Raw genomic sequence first — 17,354 nt, forward strand, 5'->3', positions numbered from 1 at the left:
CCGTCTGATCATGATGACATACCCCTCGACATTGCAGTTGATTCCCTTAGTGCGAGGCAGCAAACAACCACTCAACAACTTGATTTGGTTCACTTTGGGAAGAATAAGCAAGATGCTCTTCAGCACGAGACAGCTCGAGACCCTGTTCTCGGAGAGCTACAGAAGGTCATCTACACCGGTTGGCCTGACTCAATCAAGGATTTGCCTCGTGACTTACGTCCATACTGGTCATTCAGAGATGAGCTGGGACTGTCCTGTGGTGTGATATTCAAGGGCCGTCAAGTTCTGATTCCTGAGGTTATGCGACAGGACATACTCACCCAACTCCACGTTGGTCATCTTGGCATCGAAAAGACGAGACGACTAGCCCGTAATTCTGTGTACTGGCCGAACATCAATGACAACATCACTCAACTCGTCAAGTCATGTCAAGCATGCCAGGAACACCAGACTCGTCAAAGAAATGAACCACTCCAACCTCACAAGATACCCAACACACCTTGGACGAAACTGGGCACAGACCTCTTCGAGTTGGGAAAAGACAACTATCTCCTCATTGTGGACTATCACTCTAAATACCCTGTTATCCACAAACTGTCCAACACATCCAGTGCGTCGGTGGCTCAACGAACAGCAGCAACCTTCAGCCTTTTCGGTGTACCAAAGGAGATAGTCTCCGACAACGGACCACAATTTGTTGGGCAGGCTTACCAAGATATGTGTGAGGAATGGTCGGTCACCCATGTTACCTCATCACCGAGGTACCCCCGATCGAATGGGATGGCAGAGCGAACGGTCAGGACAGTCAAGTCCGTGATGAAGAAGTGTCATGAAACTGGACAGGACATCAACAAGGCAATGCTTCTTCTCCGAGCAACACCAATCGACGCTCACTTACCTTCTCCATCAGAAATACTGTTTGGAAGGCCGCCCCACACCACACTGCCCAGCAGGGACCCTACAGGGACTTACCAGAAACCTCTGGAAGTCAATGACCGACTGGCATCACGCAGAGATGAAATGAAGGCCAATCATGACAAACATGCTGGCCCAGACTTACCTTCACTCTACGTGGGACAGAAAGTCCGTATTCTTGACCAGCCGAACAAGTCTTGGACTCCGGGTGAAGTAACCAAAGTTTGCAAAGAGCCTAGGTCGTATGAGGTCAGAACACCAAATGGATCTACTCTCAGGCGCAATCGATCACATTTGCGTGAAATGCAACCTCAGCCGCGCGAGGCGCACAGGCAAACAAAGCAAGCTAAGTGCGTTCATTTTGATGAACAATCCCCGCGAGTTCTATTCCCACCGAGACAAGGTTCTGACCAGAACAAGCAAAACAGAGAAGCACAGCGGGATGGAAAACCCACTGACGGGGAAAAATCTCGCCAAACCAAAGCTAAACCTAAGGCTACCGGTACCTTTCTCCAAACCCCACAGACTACAAGATCTGGTCGTGTAACCAAAATGCCAGCCAGATACCTCTAAAACCAAGTTCTTAGTTACTCCAGTGTTGAAAGTTAACAGACTCGAACAAGGGTTTCATAGAGTTAGTGTTTATAACAAGTGTTTCAAGTGTTTTGTTGTTTACAAAACAAAAAAAACAAAACAAAAAGTTTATAGTTTTCTTGTTGTCTAAGTGGACAGTCACAATACAATTTAAAATAGATATGTTTTGACTACTAGAAATAAGGAAACCACGTTTGAACATTATTATACATCTCCGCATTCTTTATGCCAGCATATATCTACCTTACCAGGAGATAGTCGACTGTGAAAGGACTGAACGATAATACAACTTGAGTATTAAACTACCTTATTTTTGTTTATATATTTCAAAAAGGGGGGGGGATGTAGTGATATGCATATTCATGTATCCATGTATGCGCATGCGCGCCGGGGAGTTGACCCCAGATAAGTTCTAGAATAAATCTTCCATGCTGGCCGTGCTGTCCACACACTCGCCGTCTTACGAGCCTCCTTTATTTCACCTCCATCTCAACATGGTGGCAGCGGTGAAAAAGAACCAGATAGACATCTGTGATGATCTGACCATCGAGTGAGGCAACTTTCGGGCATCTGGACCTCCCAATTCCCGCTTATTGTGGTGTGAAAATGTGCAACCGCCCCAGATTTGTCTGAGGTCATGCCGCGACGTTTCACGTGCGTGTGCTATACCCACTGCACATTCAACACGTTTCACCGTACAGTGTGAGCGCCTATACCGTGCTCGCCCCATCACTGCACTCAGGAGCTCGCCATAATCGCTGTATTCCCCACGGCTCCATCGAGCTCTACCGGAGACTGGTCATCTACCGACCGGCTTTACAGCATCCAGCGGCGACGGTCCCGACTGTTTCAAGGGACAAGACGGGATGAAAAGCAGCAGAAACCTGGACCTCATCATCGGCTAATTTTGCAAATTCTGCCGTGCGTCCAGTTTGCCGACCGACACGATCACGATCAGCGCCCATCCAGTTGCGCTGCATCCAATTCGTGAGAAATTCAGCTCGTCGTTTTCCAGTAACTGTACCTGCCCGACCTGTTCACAGTACCAGTGCATCTCCAATCTGGGACCTCCAGCATCTTGCCAGGCAACTTCATCTGCCCTACTACCTGACTACTACCCTGACTATCACGGACACTGTACCAGGCAAGACGTACAAGAACTGTTCAGCCACTTCATCTCATCAGAACTGAGACTTTTAAAGCCTAATTGACCAGTGTTCATTGCTATTGTTTACATGTATGAGTTTGGTTATTGACAATTCAAATCAGTGTATTGTTGCTCCCATGTAATATTGTTCTTACATGTTTAGCCATCTCAGTGGTGTTTAGCCCAAGTTTTAGCACAGAAGGTTTCGCACAATTGTTGTTTATCATATTATTATATTACATTGTCATTGTGCACTCAACCATGGCTAAATATCCAGAAATGAATCTCAACAGGGTCTTGCCTAATTAATCAGTGAATCTGTTCACGCATAATAGACCACGGCAAATACATAGACTAATGGATAATGTGCCAAAAGTGAAAAGAAAAAGAACAGGAAAAAAAAGGTGCACGTTTTATGGGTGAAAGAGAAAGAACAATATTGCCACAGGACAATATTGCCATGCAGGGGCTGCATCGCTCTGAAGGCAGGGATGGCTGGTGTTAGGAAGGCCTGTGCGGATGGGGCTAGGATGTGTAGAACGGCAGATGGTGGTAGGCTGGTAGCCTGTTCAAAACTGAAAAATTCCTTGGAAAAAAGGCGTATTTGACGCATTGATAGTTGGTATGATTAGAGAGGTGTACTTAAGTGGATGATCCATACATTCTGAAATATGTGTGGCATGCTGGACGCACTGTGGGAATAAATACTAACTAGGTTGTGGTGGATTTCATAGTACGGAGTGCACTGTTGAAACAAGCGACGGGTGTGAAGTAGATCCCAGTTGAGTTCTTCTATGAGTGGTGAGATGTGAGTTGTTGTTCAATAATCAGAAAAGACAAATCTGGCAGCATTGTTTTTGATCTGCTCAATGTGGTTTGTGTCAGTAACTGTGTTGGGATTCCAAACTTTACACGAGTACTCGATTTGTGGAAGAACCAATGTTATAGGGTCTTGCCTTAACCTGTAGTGAGCAGGACAATAAAGTTCTTGTTATGAAGTGTACGGCTTGTGTTATGTATAATTTTGGAACAATGGTCTTTCCATCTTAAGGCGTGTAAAATTGTAACACCCAGGTAGTCATGTTTTTTGGACACAGGTTAATTTCTCACCCAGGAGAGTGTACTGGTATATCTTTGGGCTCATTTGTGAGTGATGTTAAATGCTGCACAATTTTTTATATTTAATTTTTTAATCACTTATTTGATCACTCTTCAAGGGTATTCCGGTCATCCTGCAGAATCTGTTGATCATCTGCTGTCTTTTTCTCCCTGTACACAATACTGTCATCTGCAAAGAGTTTGATATTTAATTGAATGTGTTCATTTACATGTATGTCATTAATATATAAGAAAAATAGCATGGGCCCTAAGACTGATCCTTGGGGACACCTGAAGTAACGTCAGTCCATGAAGAGTGTGTTGACAGAAACGGCTTGTTTACGATGTGAAAGAAAACCAATGATCCAGCTTAGATACCAGTACGTGTTGTGTGAGATGCCATAGTACTGCAACTTCTCTGCAAAAAGCTGATGGGAGACTTTGTCAAAGGCCGTACTAAAATCAATGAGTGTGACATCAGTTTGACTTTTACGATTGAGTTTTTCAGACCTGTTGTTTGTTGAATTTACCAGTTGTGTAGCAGTTGGGCACTCTTCGTAATTCTAATCATTTACCAAACAAGGGGCCATTCAAAATTTTCGATGTTATTAAATTTCAATTTTTTTTCTCGAAAATGTAGGTGGGCGGGTCAAATTAATTTATTGAAATTTTAGTTAATTGAAATTAACTTTTTTCAATTAAAAGGATAGAAAATAGCTCTTTTGACTTGCCAATTCAACTCCTGCATGCGTTCCGATTTGTAAACTCTTTGCCCGTACCGTACGGGTACAGTACGCATCTGGTACATGTACCGGTACAATGTACCGTATCATGTGTATACGTCCATCGGAGTACCATATGCATGGGGACCAGTTAGACTTGAAGCATGAGTAAAATCAGTGTGCCGTGCAAATGGAGCGGGATACCAGGTTCATTTTGTCTTAATACATGACACGAGTGTCGGTTACGAATCGCGACAATGAAATAAACCTACTTATGTTCAGGACTATACTTAGGCAACCTTGCATGTATGTGCATGGAATACCTGCATGCAATGAACGTGGCAGCGCCCTAACGTCTGAGAAGTGCAAGTTGAAATTTCAAATTTGTTTATATCAATAACGACTGAAATTTCTAAATAAACTTCATGAATAATGGTAGTTATTACACCTCTTTACGCCAAGACAAAAGTTAGGTTTTTTTAGAGCGAGCTGATATTTATTATAACCGTTGAGAATGGACTACTTTTACGTGTTTCCAGGTTGATTCCCTATATGTACGGGAATGGCAGTGGGCCGTGTTGTTGCAAAGGTACTGTATACGGACTGCAGCTGCATTCCGCCGTCACCGAACTAGACATTCGTTATGTTTTTTTACTGAATGGAAAATCAATATTTTAAGATCAAAATTAGGGTGGGTGGGTGGGTCAAAACAGTTTTGAAAAAAAAAATTCGAAATTTAAAAACATTGAAAATTTTGAATGGCCCCTAAGTTAAATCCGTTTTGTGATAGGCAATAGTATTAGTATAAACCTGTTTAGGCAATTATTTAGACGTCACTTAAGCCTACCTACGTGATATTTGAATAAAGAATGACTCCATTTAGATACCACACTGCCAGATTGTTGAATGTCACACTGTAGGATCAGCAGACTCCAGGGTCTATCCCCTTCCCCTGTGTCCCTCATACAACCCTTAGTTTCATGTTGAGTACAACCCTGGCTATGTAAGAAAGTAGCTGCGACTGCCTGGCAGTAGACTGGCCCAAAATGGACCTGTTCCCCATGGCCATTTCTACAGCCGCTCATTGGGTCAGCCGAGGGCAAGCCTAGGCAACGTTGACAAGACCGTCACATTTTTTTATTCACATGAATGGTACAATAAAAATGGTCATGCGTATTTCTTACAAATAAAAACCTGGATCAGATTAAGATAAGGAGTTGAATAAGTCCATGAATGGACAAACAAAATCAATAACTAAATGTTAACTACTAGTTCATAGTTGTATACATCACACACTTCACAAACAAATGGGGAAATATATACCGGGATCAAATAACTTACTCATGTAACATTGAAATACTATTCATTTGTCATCATTCTTTAATTTGTATTGAATAGCTTAGTGCTTTTACTGACAAACACATGGGGTTGTCTCATAAGTACTTTTATATTATATTACTGTTTTTGAGCTAAAAATACTGGTTCATAGCATGCTATTTACAAATTTGTTACATCTCTAAATACATACTTGTGGAGGATATTTGAAGTCAGACTTACTTTGAAGATGCACTGTCCCCATGGGCAACATAGATGGCTGAAACAGTTCTACATTGCCATACTCGTTACGTGGTACCTTGCCATCTACTGCTGCTGGTGGGATGTATAACTCAGTTTGCCATTGACCATAAAGTGGTAGGAGTGGCTCATGAGACTTGTTCTGAAAAGTAAATGTGAAGAATTGTTAAAAAAGGATCAGCAATTGAAGTATTCCAAAGCAAAGATCTGCATTTGAATGGAAGCAAAGGTGTATGACATTAGGGCGTGGTGTATCAGGCAAGTGCAAGTAGCAAGAAGTACATGTACAGACAAAAAACTATCATGCCAAAAATTGCAAGAGGATGCAGCGTATTCAGCTGCCAGTCGTTTTTGTTCACTGTGTATATCTGAATGTTTATTCATGTGAAAACATCTTTCATTTAAGCCATCTTCTGTTATTTTTCTTTGGAAAGACTAGATCTTCTTTTTGGGGGTGTGTCTTTTGCTTTCCTGTGGACTACAGAGTGCTATTATTGATATTTTTTTTTTACTTGGATTGACCACTATTGATGAAGCAACAATACCCAACAATTCCATGACACGGGACTTCCGTGACACGGGACTGCCGTGACACGGGACTGCCGTGACACGTCTGCCGTGACACGGGACTGCCGTGACACGGGACTGCCGTGACGTCTGCCGTCGGGACTGCCGTGACTCGGGACTGCCGTGACTCGGGACTGCCGTGACTCGGGACTGCCGTGACACGGGACTGCCGTGACTCAAGACTGCCGTGACTCGGGACTGCCGTGACTCGGGACTGCCGTGACTCGGGACTGCCGTGACTCAAGACTGCCGTGACTCGGGACTGCCGTGACTCGGGACTGCCGTGACTCGGGACTGCCGTGACTCAAGACTGCCGTGACTCGAGACTGCCGTGACACGGGACTGCCGTGACTCGGGACTGCCGTGACTCGGGACTGCCGTGACTCGAGACTGCCGTGACTCGGGACTGCCGTGACTCGGGACTGCCGTGACTCGGGACTGCCGTGACACACTGGTGACTGCCGTGACACTGCCATGACACAGGACTGCCATGTGACATGGGACTGCCATGACACAGGACTGCCATGTGACATGGGACTGCCATGACACGGGACTGCCATGACACGGGACTGCCATGACACGGGACTGCCATGACACGGGACTGCCATGACACGGGAATGCCATGACACGGGACTGCCATGACACGGGAATGCCATGACACGGGACTGCCATGACACGGGAATGCCACTTCACCTGCATAACATGTCACAAAGTTTTGATGGCAAATTGCCACTAGGTATAATTTTCTGCGTGATACTTCATATTTTTGGATCTCTCTCCAGCTACTGAGAAGATTGTACTTCACCACATGCATACCCAGCTTGAAGGTATTGTAGTATCCTTGCATGAAAGCTGTGTATATTAGGCACCTAGTGATCTGAAACCACACACTCAAACCCAGACATTACTTCATCCACATTGGAATGCATGAACCCGAACTTACTAAATGAATAATGAATAAGGCCCCAACTTGGATCAGATTGCACCCTAGAACAATGTAGCCCTTTGATAAGCATAGAACCTCATGTGATGTACTGAGATGTATTGAGACACAATAAACCAAGTAAGCATTGAAGCAACAACTATTACCTGTGTGCTAGTGACAAGCTCACTACATTACAGGTATGTACACCACATACCTACAAGCTGGTAATCACAGTTGCCAATCTTTTTTCTCCCTGCCAATGCCACAATACAGCACTGTCCTGCAGAACTCTCCTAATAAAGAGTACCTCTTTGTATTAAAATGAATTGTAACGTTGGTGCCGGGCCACCAACAGAGGGCGCCAGCACGAACCCACGGTGCAATCGTAGTGTTGGGATCCTTGCTGCTTGGCTAGGGGACCCCGTTGACAAACTGCGCCGACTCAGTAGTGTGACATTTTGTATAACATGTCTTTGTTGTGAGTTGTTAAAGGAGAGAGCCTCGTGTAAGAAAGTAGAAAGAATACATGGCCTAGAGCCCTGAAACCTGTGGTTTCCTTCGTCTGGCGTGTTAAAAACCAAGATTGGTGGCAGCTGTGGCATGTCTGACGGAGGAGCAAACAGGTAGAATTTTAAGGTTTTTCACTATGTATACACCAGGTCAAGTTAGTCTGGGGTCCGTCTCGCCACACGGCGGGTATACACAGGCTGGATCAGGGCCTCGCAGAGCACAGGCCAACCTATAGTGAGATGGCCAGCAAAACTTTTGTCACGTTGGATGACTCGGATAGGGCCCCCCCCCAAAAAAAAAAAATTCATAAAAAACAACAAATGGCAGTAGCCAATTGAAGAAGTTGATGTGCGAATTATCTCGCCCCCCCCTCCCAAAAATATTTGTGAGTAGGGGGCATTTGTACACTATATGGTATTATAGGGTGCATGGTTATAGGTTTTATCAGCACTCCCAATTGAAAATGTGGTACGAGGCCCCCCCCCCCCTCCCTTTTGATTTTCAGAGTCCTAAGAGTCTGGAAGAAAAAAAAAACGGTCTACAATTCACCCCTGCTAGCCCCCCAAAAATAAAGGCTCTAGAACCGCGCCTGGATGGCCCGTCCGAGGTGTCAAAGCCGGAGACAGGGTGAGTGAAGCCTCGGAAGGAGACCCCAGTCGAGACCCCAGAGGAGACTCCAGAGGAGCCCAGGAGACCCCAGCGGAGACCCCAGCGGAGACCCCAGCGGAGACGCAGCATTGTTCAGGGATGAACAAGTGTCCTTGGAGAGGGCGATGTAATGTTGGTGCTGGGCCGCCGGCAGAGGGCGCCAGAACGGACCCACGGTGCATCCGTAGCGTTGGGATCCTTGCTGCTTGGCTAGGGGACCCTGTTGATGGACTGCGCTGACTCAGTAGTGTGACATTTTGTATATTTTATATATGTTTATTACCGGTTGGGAGTCGGGATGTTGGTAATGCCCCGAGCCGAATACCTTTTCGATCACAAATCAAATAGCTTTGGTCCATAAGTCATAACAAGTCAAATTAAAAAAATTTCAACGGTTTTGTTCAACAATTTTACCTCATGTTTTCCAAAACACCCCTCTAGTTATGTTTTGGCATGGCCCTCTCGCGAGAAGTCATAAACAACTCCTCATATGGAGAGTGGCACGGGCACTTGATGCAGAACGCAGCTGTGCCGGTGTAGAGGAAATTTTGGACTATGAAATTCTAACCCACGGGTAGTATTGCATATGCCCATGTGAGGATTGTGAATGTTCAACCATTAAAACGGTAAAAGGCACCCGCTTTCATAGGAGTCAAAATTTTATGTGACACTGGTAAAGTGTTTAAGACCAGCCAGCCGGTCTTTATCAACCATTTTAAACCAGTCACGTGACAGGCTCTCGACCAAAAGAAATGGGTAACTGTCTTAGGTATTCATGAATGACGACTGGTATTTTGGGGAATTTGAGCCATCTTTCTATTTATCAATCTGCTGTAACTTTGCGAGAGTCACGCGTGCAATGCACACACTATTTATGCCATCATGTTTGGTGATAAGTGGACAGAGCTTTAAAGCAGTGGTTGTTTTTAAAATACTGTAACTTGATAAGTACATAAGTGATTTGAATGATTCTTGTACTAAAAGAAAGCTTACAATTTTGGCTTTCATATCCTAGATTTTGAAAGTTCAACATGCAAAACTTCACTAAAACCAGGGTCCTGACATTTGGGTTTCACTTTTTTTAACTCACTCTGTATGCCCCGCTTTGATTTTCAAGATGGCATACCCTGATAAAGGCTATCAAGTCTGGGAAAATAAACCCGATCATAGCGCAGCCATTTCTCATGGTGGGAAATTCTTGCCATGAGGAAGTTCGGGCGAAGACCATTAGTCTAGTGGATGGTTCATGACATAATTTATGCCTGCGCACAAATAGCAACGTGCAAACGACCCCAGTCAAATGAGGGTCAAAAAAAGATCATCACAAAACTCCTTGGTCCTGGCCATCCACTGCCTTTTATGATGCAGGCGGCTATTACTAACCAGCCATGCAATCATTCCACCGGTCCCATTCAAAATAGATGACTAGAGCAGTCCCACCTTCGTTCGAGCAAAGTCAGTAAAACTATGGTTAACCATAGTTCTAGCCTAAATATGCTCAAAGCTGTATGTGCATCGTGCTTGACTGATATGATTGGCCAATATTGATCTGATTCACGCAACCAGGATAGAAGCTGGTGACAGCATTGGCAAGTCCGCCTGAACTTGCTCATGGCAGGAACTCTTGGTTCCAGTCAAAGGCTGTTGCTGGCACATTGTAGACAACTGCAGTGGGGACCTGTGAAAGCGCCCTGGCCTTTTCATGCTGCTTCATGCTACAATAACATTGTGTACCTTATTGACAGGAACTAGAAAGAGTAGTGAATCAAAGTGGCAAATGAAATTTAATGTCCAGAAATGCTACGTGAAAGTGTCCCATTGAAGATCACCTCATAATTACACATACATGTACACACATATTAATACACAATTGGCTAAAAAAAATAATACCCCTACCTGGGTGTAATGCTGACTGCAAAATGGTAATGGAACTCCACATGTAAACAAGATAGTGGCTAAAGCAAACAGAACTCTTGGGTTTATCAAGCGTAACTAACACTCGTGTTCAAAAAGTGTCAAAAATCTGGCATATAAAACACTAGTACGTCCAACAATCGAGTACTGCGGATCTGTTTGGAATCTGTCAACAAAAGAACTCACAAAAAGCTTGGAGCAATGCAAAACAGGGGTGCTCGGAGTGTAAGCAGGGATTATGGTAGAACAAGAAGTGTGTCAACAATGAAGCAAGAACCAGGATGGGAATTGTTAGAAGTCTGCAAAAGAGTGAAAATCTCCATATTCCAACAAGACCTGTCGGGTCGCCTCTCCATACAGCGCAACAGTTCCTACGTCCAGTCCAACAATCATCAAGCCACAACACTCTGAACAGTTGGCCTCCGTAAAATATATGGTGCTTTTCAGGGCGATACATGTGTGACATTCTGAAAAAGGCACCCAAAACGGCAGATGCCACAAAAAAATGGCACCACTTCCTTTTTGAAAAGAGCACTTGTTCAGAAAAAAAGGACACTTCGTAAAAAAAAAGGGGTACTCTTTACAAATTATTGGGGGGTAAGCCCGTTGAAAAAAAGGGCATTTGAATGGGAAAAGGCAGTCTTTACAAAATATTGGAGGGGTAAATACCCTCCTTACCACAACTTTTCAAATGAATGGAGTACCATTCTTATTCTTTGTGATCAGTTACACAAATTGAATTTAACTTGAAAACGGAAGAATTTTACTACAAAAAAAAAATGAATTACGAAAGTGTTGAGTGAGGAACATAAAACATTGCATTACGTCGTTATCACCTAAAGTAATGCCCTCTAGTGGTACATCAAATAAGTTGAACTTGCTGAAATTTAAAATTCATTCATCTCTTTTTTTCTTTCAAATTGCTCCGACGTATTCTTTGGACAACCAACCACAAGTGACTTTGCAAGGTTTCTGAATCATGACGTCATCAGAACAGAAGTTTTTTTTTTTTTTTAAATTCAAATCAATCATTTGATTAGTGTCCAATTACTCTGTTCGTATGGCGAAATGATGATACCCAGTATGTTGACCTTGGGCTTCAAAATGCTGTGATGTCATCAAACTGTAAATGAGGAGTTGTTAATACATACACTTAACCATTCATAGTAATTTGCATATTTTCAGAACTTTTTTCCCACCTGATGATGATGACAATGTATTCTCTCTGGACTAAATCAGTTTTCAGTATGCACATTTTTGCTGCTGACATCATCAAACCAGAAATAACGTGAAATTGTACATAAAATGAACTGAAACTTATCATACCCTAAATGATGTATTTTTTTCTTGAATTAAATGAATGGTTTTACTGTAAAGGCTGAACTTCATGATCCTTTTTGATAAAAAAAAATAGTCACAACTGGGCAATGTCATATGAGAAAGTTATTGGCCTGATCACCCAGTGTTTGTTACTCAATAAATGCGAATCTCTAGTTGCTGTTATGGTTACTTTTTTTGGGGGGGGGGGACCACACAATGTTGACAGCACTGAATCACAGAACATCAATGGAGATAGCTCAGCAAGCCGTTTCAATAATTGGTTCTTCGGAATGGAGATCTGTATAATGTTAATACAAATCTCCATTAATATGCAGCAGATTTTCTATAATGTGTGTGCATGTGTGCATTAATAGAAATGGCCCCAACATTTGGGAGGTATTTCTAAAAACAAAACACATTATGGATTATTCCCACAACAAACAAATTGACAACCTCAGAGGAAAACATCTGCCATTTTCATTGTGGACATTCTCTTGTACGTACACATGTGAAGCTATCTGATCAGCTACGAACCATCATTTCATTCAGCGGTTCAGATTTTCCAAAAAGGTTTCACCGACAGATGAAGGAACAATGTAAGGCATAAGTTAATTATTGTCTTACCTTTCTTGGTCTGGCTTTGACCATTTTATAAGGTTTTTCACCATGCTGAATAGCTAAACCTTGTTTCTTCCAGGTTTCTTTTGTGTGCAGCTGAGGGGAAAAGGGGACATGTACTTATTTTAAGTCTATTCTCTTTAACTATGTACAAATTTGCTTCCAAAGTACGATTATTCTAATGTGACATCTAAAAGTTTAAATTCTATTGACTTTTATAGTAGCATAAGTTAACCAGGGGCATTAAAGCGATGCTACTTTAAGAGTCTTTGGAATTCAAACTTTAGTTTTAGATGACACTAAAGAAACTTCGGATCAAGAAGACCAGGCTTAACTGCTACTTCCATGCAGTCAAGACAGTCATGTGGTTGCTAAGGCAAAACATCTGCTGTTGTTTAGCAAAACTAATCTGATTTCGTACTTAGACGCTATAGCAGAGCAATGAAATTCATGCACCACAAAAAAAACATTGCCTTTTGAACGTTGTGTTTCTCAGAAAATATGCACAGTATGATTGTAAAGTTATATTATAACGAAAGAAGAAATTCTAAACTTAATGTCAGTGAAATAATCACTGTCATCGATGCCAAAACCTCAATACTGGTTACTGTCAAAGCTGACCTTCAAGTCTGGAAGAAATTATTCGAAAACTACTCCAAATCTCTGTATTTATATCAATTTCTAGGAATTTCTCAAAATTATTACTTCACAAGTACTTGAACACTTACATCATCTAAGTATATTCCGAATTTCAGCTTAATCTGTTGTTGCAAACGCTAGTGTTACAATTTGAACCATCTCCATGGAAAATTTTGACGATGATTTCTGCCGACCCAAGCCACATGCATTGTTCAGCAAAGTGCCTTAGGCACTATGGTTGACTGATTTCGGCCAAGCCACACAATAACGTATGTAGATTAGCATATGGGCAATTCCACAGTTACTCACGTTACATTTTTGATGTATTTTTGAGTTTCCTTGGACTGTAATTACCTAACTGAAAAGGTTTAATGACTGTTATCCCCATGGTAGATAGAGTAGACCTAGCACCAAAGATGACATCCAGAAAAATGTGTTATGTATGATAAACAAGACGCACAAAATCAGTTACTCGCGTTACATTTTCAGACATGCATAAAAAGCAAACATGCTTTGAGCAAAAAGTGTCCTCATACAGGCAACCTGTGGAAGTTTCTTTTAAATGGATAAAAGACCATGCCATGGGGCACACATAATAAGAGTAAAACAAATCCTCTAGAATCTCCCATTTTTTTGCAGTCCACAAAAAACATGGTTAGTCACGTTACGGTTACTCACGTTACATGTTGTCCGACCCATCTCAGAATTTTATGGCATGATGTTTTTTGACTAAATTATCATGACGAGTATTTTTCTACCCAATAGGCATCAGAACTACTAAAAACTCTGAGTTAAATTTGCATTTTGGATCTCCGATGGCAAGTACTCCAAGATAAAGGTTTTCATCTGACATTATTCTGATACTGTTACAGTGCATACTGATCCCCTATCAGGAATTTGATGTTTCCTCTTAAGTCCAGCTGTAATTTAGTGTTATTTTTAAAAAGTGCTGAGCCACCAGAACAAACCTCTCATGTTCTGAGAGTCTGCTAAAACTTAATGTATGCCACAATAGCACAGAATATTGGGTGCATGGAAAGGCCACACTATCAGAGACCATGATGTGGAAAGTGGGTTCCAGGGAATCAAGGGCATACCTTAGTGTTAAGTGCCTACATGTAATGTAATTTAACTTTTGTTACAAAAAAAACTTAAACTTTACCAAACTTTTTGAGTTCTTTGTAGTAAAAACAAATATTTTTCACTTTACGACACGATTTCTCCAAAAAAATTTGATAAAATTGGGTTTTCTTTGTTAATTTCTCATACTTGAATGCATAATCTATAATAAAAATGTGAAACTGGGTTGAAAAATAAAACTTTTTATTTCTTAGCCATGTCCATCAAACCGTGGAATTGCCCATATTCATTAGCATCACTCAGCGTGTTTTGGCGTGGGTCTCAGTATCGACCAATAAAAGCTGGATAAAAATGGTGATATTTATCAATTAATTACTCGTGAAGGAGGCTTTTCTCAAAATTTTTACTGCACACCATAATGGAAAGGAACCTTATTAATATTTGTGAGGCTTAAAAAGATTGACAGCTATTGCAAATGTCAGTGTTACAACTTTCAAAAATGCACGTGGCCAGGCCTATTTTCAAATGTCAACGAAAAGTAAAGAACATATCACAACGATTTTTAGCTCGTACTTGGATCATTATAGGGGAAATAAATCCTGAAGGTTGCATGAAGATACGGTCTTCCAAACTGGAGAAATTAATTTTCAAAGATTTCCCCACCTACGTGAACATGTGTGTGCACATGTAGTTTCATTCAAAATAAAGTGTTACATAACTTTTAGAAATCGCCCTTCGCAACCACTGGACTGAAGATACCAATATTCAATCATCCATCAAATATCCAAAATTGCAATTTCTCCAATATGACTATTCAAAAAATGTGAGTGTTCTAAAAAAAACTGAAGAAAAAGGCAGTGACATTAAGTTAATCGTATAAATTGTGTTGTTTTATTTTGTTTTAGTCCAGTGGACGTGGGTTCAAATACTACTGTTCAAATTGTGAATTTTTTCATAAAAGTGGCATATTTTGTACATAGAAATTTTTACATTAAACATACTTAAAGATGCCGAGCTATCAAAAACAGAACATATTTTCCACATTTTTGATGCCCGTATTTTGTCAATGAAAGCCCTTGTTTGAAGTTGCACCACAGTTGTAACCAGTGACTGATTTTTGTGACTCAAGTCGAGTTGAGTCATTTTGAAGAAGTGACTCGAGTCGAGTCATTAGGTCAATAATATCGAGTCGAGTCAAATATTTAGCGACGCAATTCGAGTCACAAATACTTGAACACTATATAACAAATAAAGACAATGGAGAAAGTCATTTGTATCACTAACAGTTAACAAAAAGTAAAACTTCTTTTTTATACGTCTGGTTTGGCTTCGGGTCTAAAACTGTTTTCATCTGATAAAAGGTCATGATGGTTGACCGACAAATTATCATGAAAATGCAGGATTTTTAATATTTGTTTTTGAGGTTTTAGGAGCCAGCAGCAGACAAAGAAATATAACCCCCCAAAACCAGCTGGAGTAATTCAATAGGGGCCAAGGAGCATGTATGCACAAACAAATCAATTTCAGGGGGGCCTAAACCCTCACAATAAAAAGATACAATAAAATCTTACATTTGTAAAAGTTGTGTATAAAACTATATACCAGTTAGGCCTAGGCCCCCTGTAGCCACTCTGAAAAAAAACTACTAAAAGAGGTAAATAAATAAGGAAAATCTGGGTCAGCAGGCGACTTGACACTATCATCTCCAGACAGACATTTTCTTCATCGTTTTGGTCAGATAAATCCCCTGAACCGGAAGTGGGAAAATCCTCAATTTTGAGCAAAAAAGTTCAAGGAACATGACGGGCATCGAGTCAGACTCGAGTCGAGTCATTGATTCGAGTCATTACAACTCTGGCAGCTGTTTTGTAGGTTTTACACCTGGGGGGTTGTGAGACTTTTAATGGGAGGTCAAATCATTGTCCCATGGGCAAAATCATCAGCACATATCTAAGCCGCAATGAATAACAATGCCCCACTGCGCACGAGTGTCTAGTATCCTATGAATTGAAGAGCATCCCATTAGTAAAATGGTGCCTTGTCCTCCAAAATGCCTTCCCCCGCTATTTTGTGGCGGCCAAGTGATTGGGAAAGGATTTCTGGCTACCTACCAGCACGAAGTGGTAACTGGGCTGTCGGCAATTTTGTCGGCAATTTTGTCGACACTCCCTCCCCCCCTCAAATTGGTGTAGTGACATCCTTGCCTACACTTCCCTCTCCAGGTACTCACAATGCGCCACGCCTTCCGAGGAGGCAATATTAGATCATAAATATGCATTATAGTTACTCACGTGGCCATGAATTGCAGTCTAAAGTGAATACTTAATAGGTTTCGGAAATGGAAGTTACGTGTTTTGACTTATAAAAAATGCACAATGTGCATATTTTCATCCAAAACAGACTAAATTTATGAGTATTGATGCTTTAAATCAGTTACCATTGCAACAGTGGACAGTGGACATCCAACAGGAGTAGTTTTCATGTTGAATAGGGTGCATATTGTGCCCCCACCTAGGTCCCCATTTCACTTCTTATTTCACCATGTTCCTTCTTATGTCCGAAAAAAAGTCAACTTCACTTTATTCAGCTGTGTGAAGGTTGTTGGTGTAAATTGTAAAAACTTCACTTGCAAACTGACTTTCACTTTACAGTTTCAATTTATGTAAATAGAAATCAAAATCTGAATTTGGTAGCAAGGGGAGGGTGTGTGGCCTAGCGGGGTGGGGAGGACTGATCAACTGACTACAAATGGGTTGCTCTGCAATTCAGATGACACTGGACACTACCGTTTAATAGAAGGTGCTACTATTCAGCTGTTCACAACTGGAGACCAATATTCAATAAAGGGATGGCACCCTGGGATGTGGGTAAACTGGCCACCACACTTCTATCCATACATGCTCTTGAAGCCTATCATGAAACTCATGTCACAATAAATGACACTTTGGTGGGATTAGCACACTTGCAAGCGGGTCATACCAAACAAAAGGGGATTTGGGCTATTTTCTTCAAATATTGGTGTTTTTCGTCATATAAATAGAACAGTTTTCATTGATTTATGTACATGGCTTGTGCTACTGGA

General features: G+C 41.6%; 1 protein-coding gene across 2 annotated transcripts in view; it reads right to left on the reverse strand.

Annotated features, from left to right (window-relative positions):
• The window catches only part of LOC119741396 (DNA repair protein complementing XP-C cells homolog), an 83,512-nt gene that overhangs the window by 11,435 nt on the left and 54,723 nt on the right, over window positions 1–17,354 (reverse strand). For both annotated transcript variants that reach the window (XM_038217147.1, XM_038217151.1), the window contains exons 13-14: window positions 12,560–12,649; window positions 6,034–6,193 (exon numbers count right to left, since the gene is read on the reverse strand). In XM_038217147.1, the coding sequence (XP_038073075.1) occupies window positions 6,034–6,193; window positions 12,560–12,649 (250 nt within the window). The remainder of the gene's footprint in view (window positions 1–6,033; window positions 6,194–12,559; window positions 12,650–17,354) is intronic.

This window comes from Patiria miniata, unplaced genomic scaffold, assembly GCF_015706575.1.
Source record: "Patiria miniata isolate m_02_andy unplaced genomic scaffold, ASM1570657v1 HiC_scaffold_11, whole genome shotgun sequence".
Classification (NCBI taxonomy): domain Eukaryota; kingdom Metazoa; phylum Echinodermata; class Asteroidea; order Valvatida; family Asterinidae; genus Patiria; species Patiria miniata.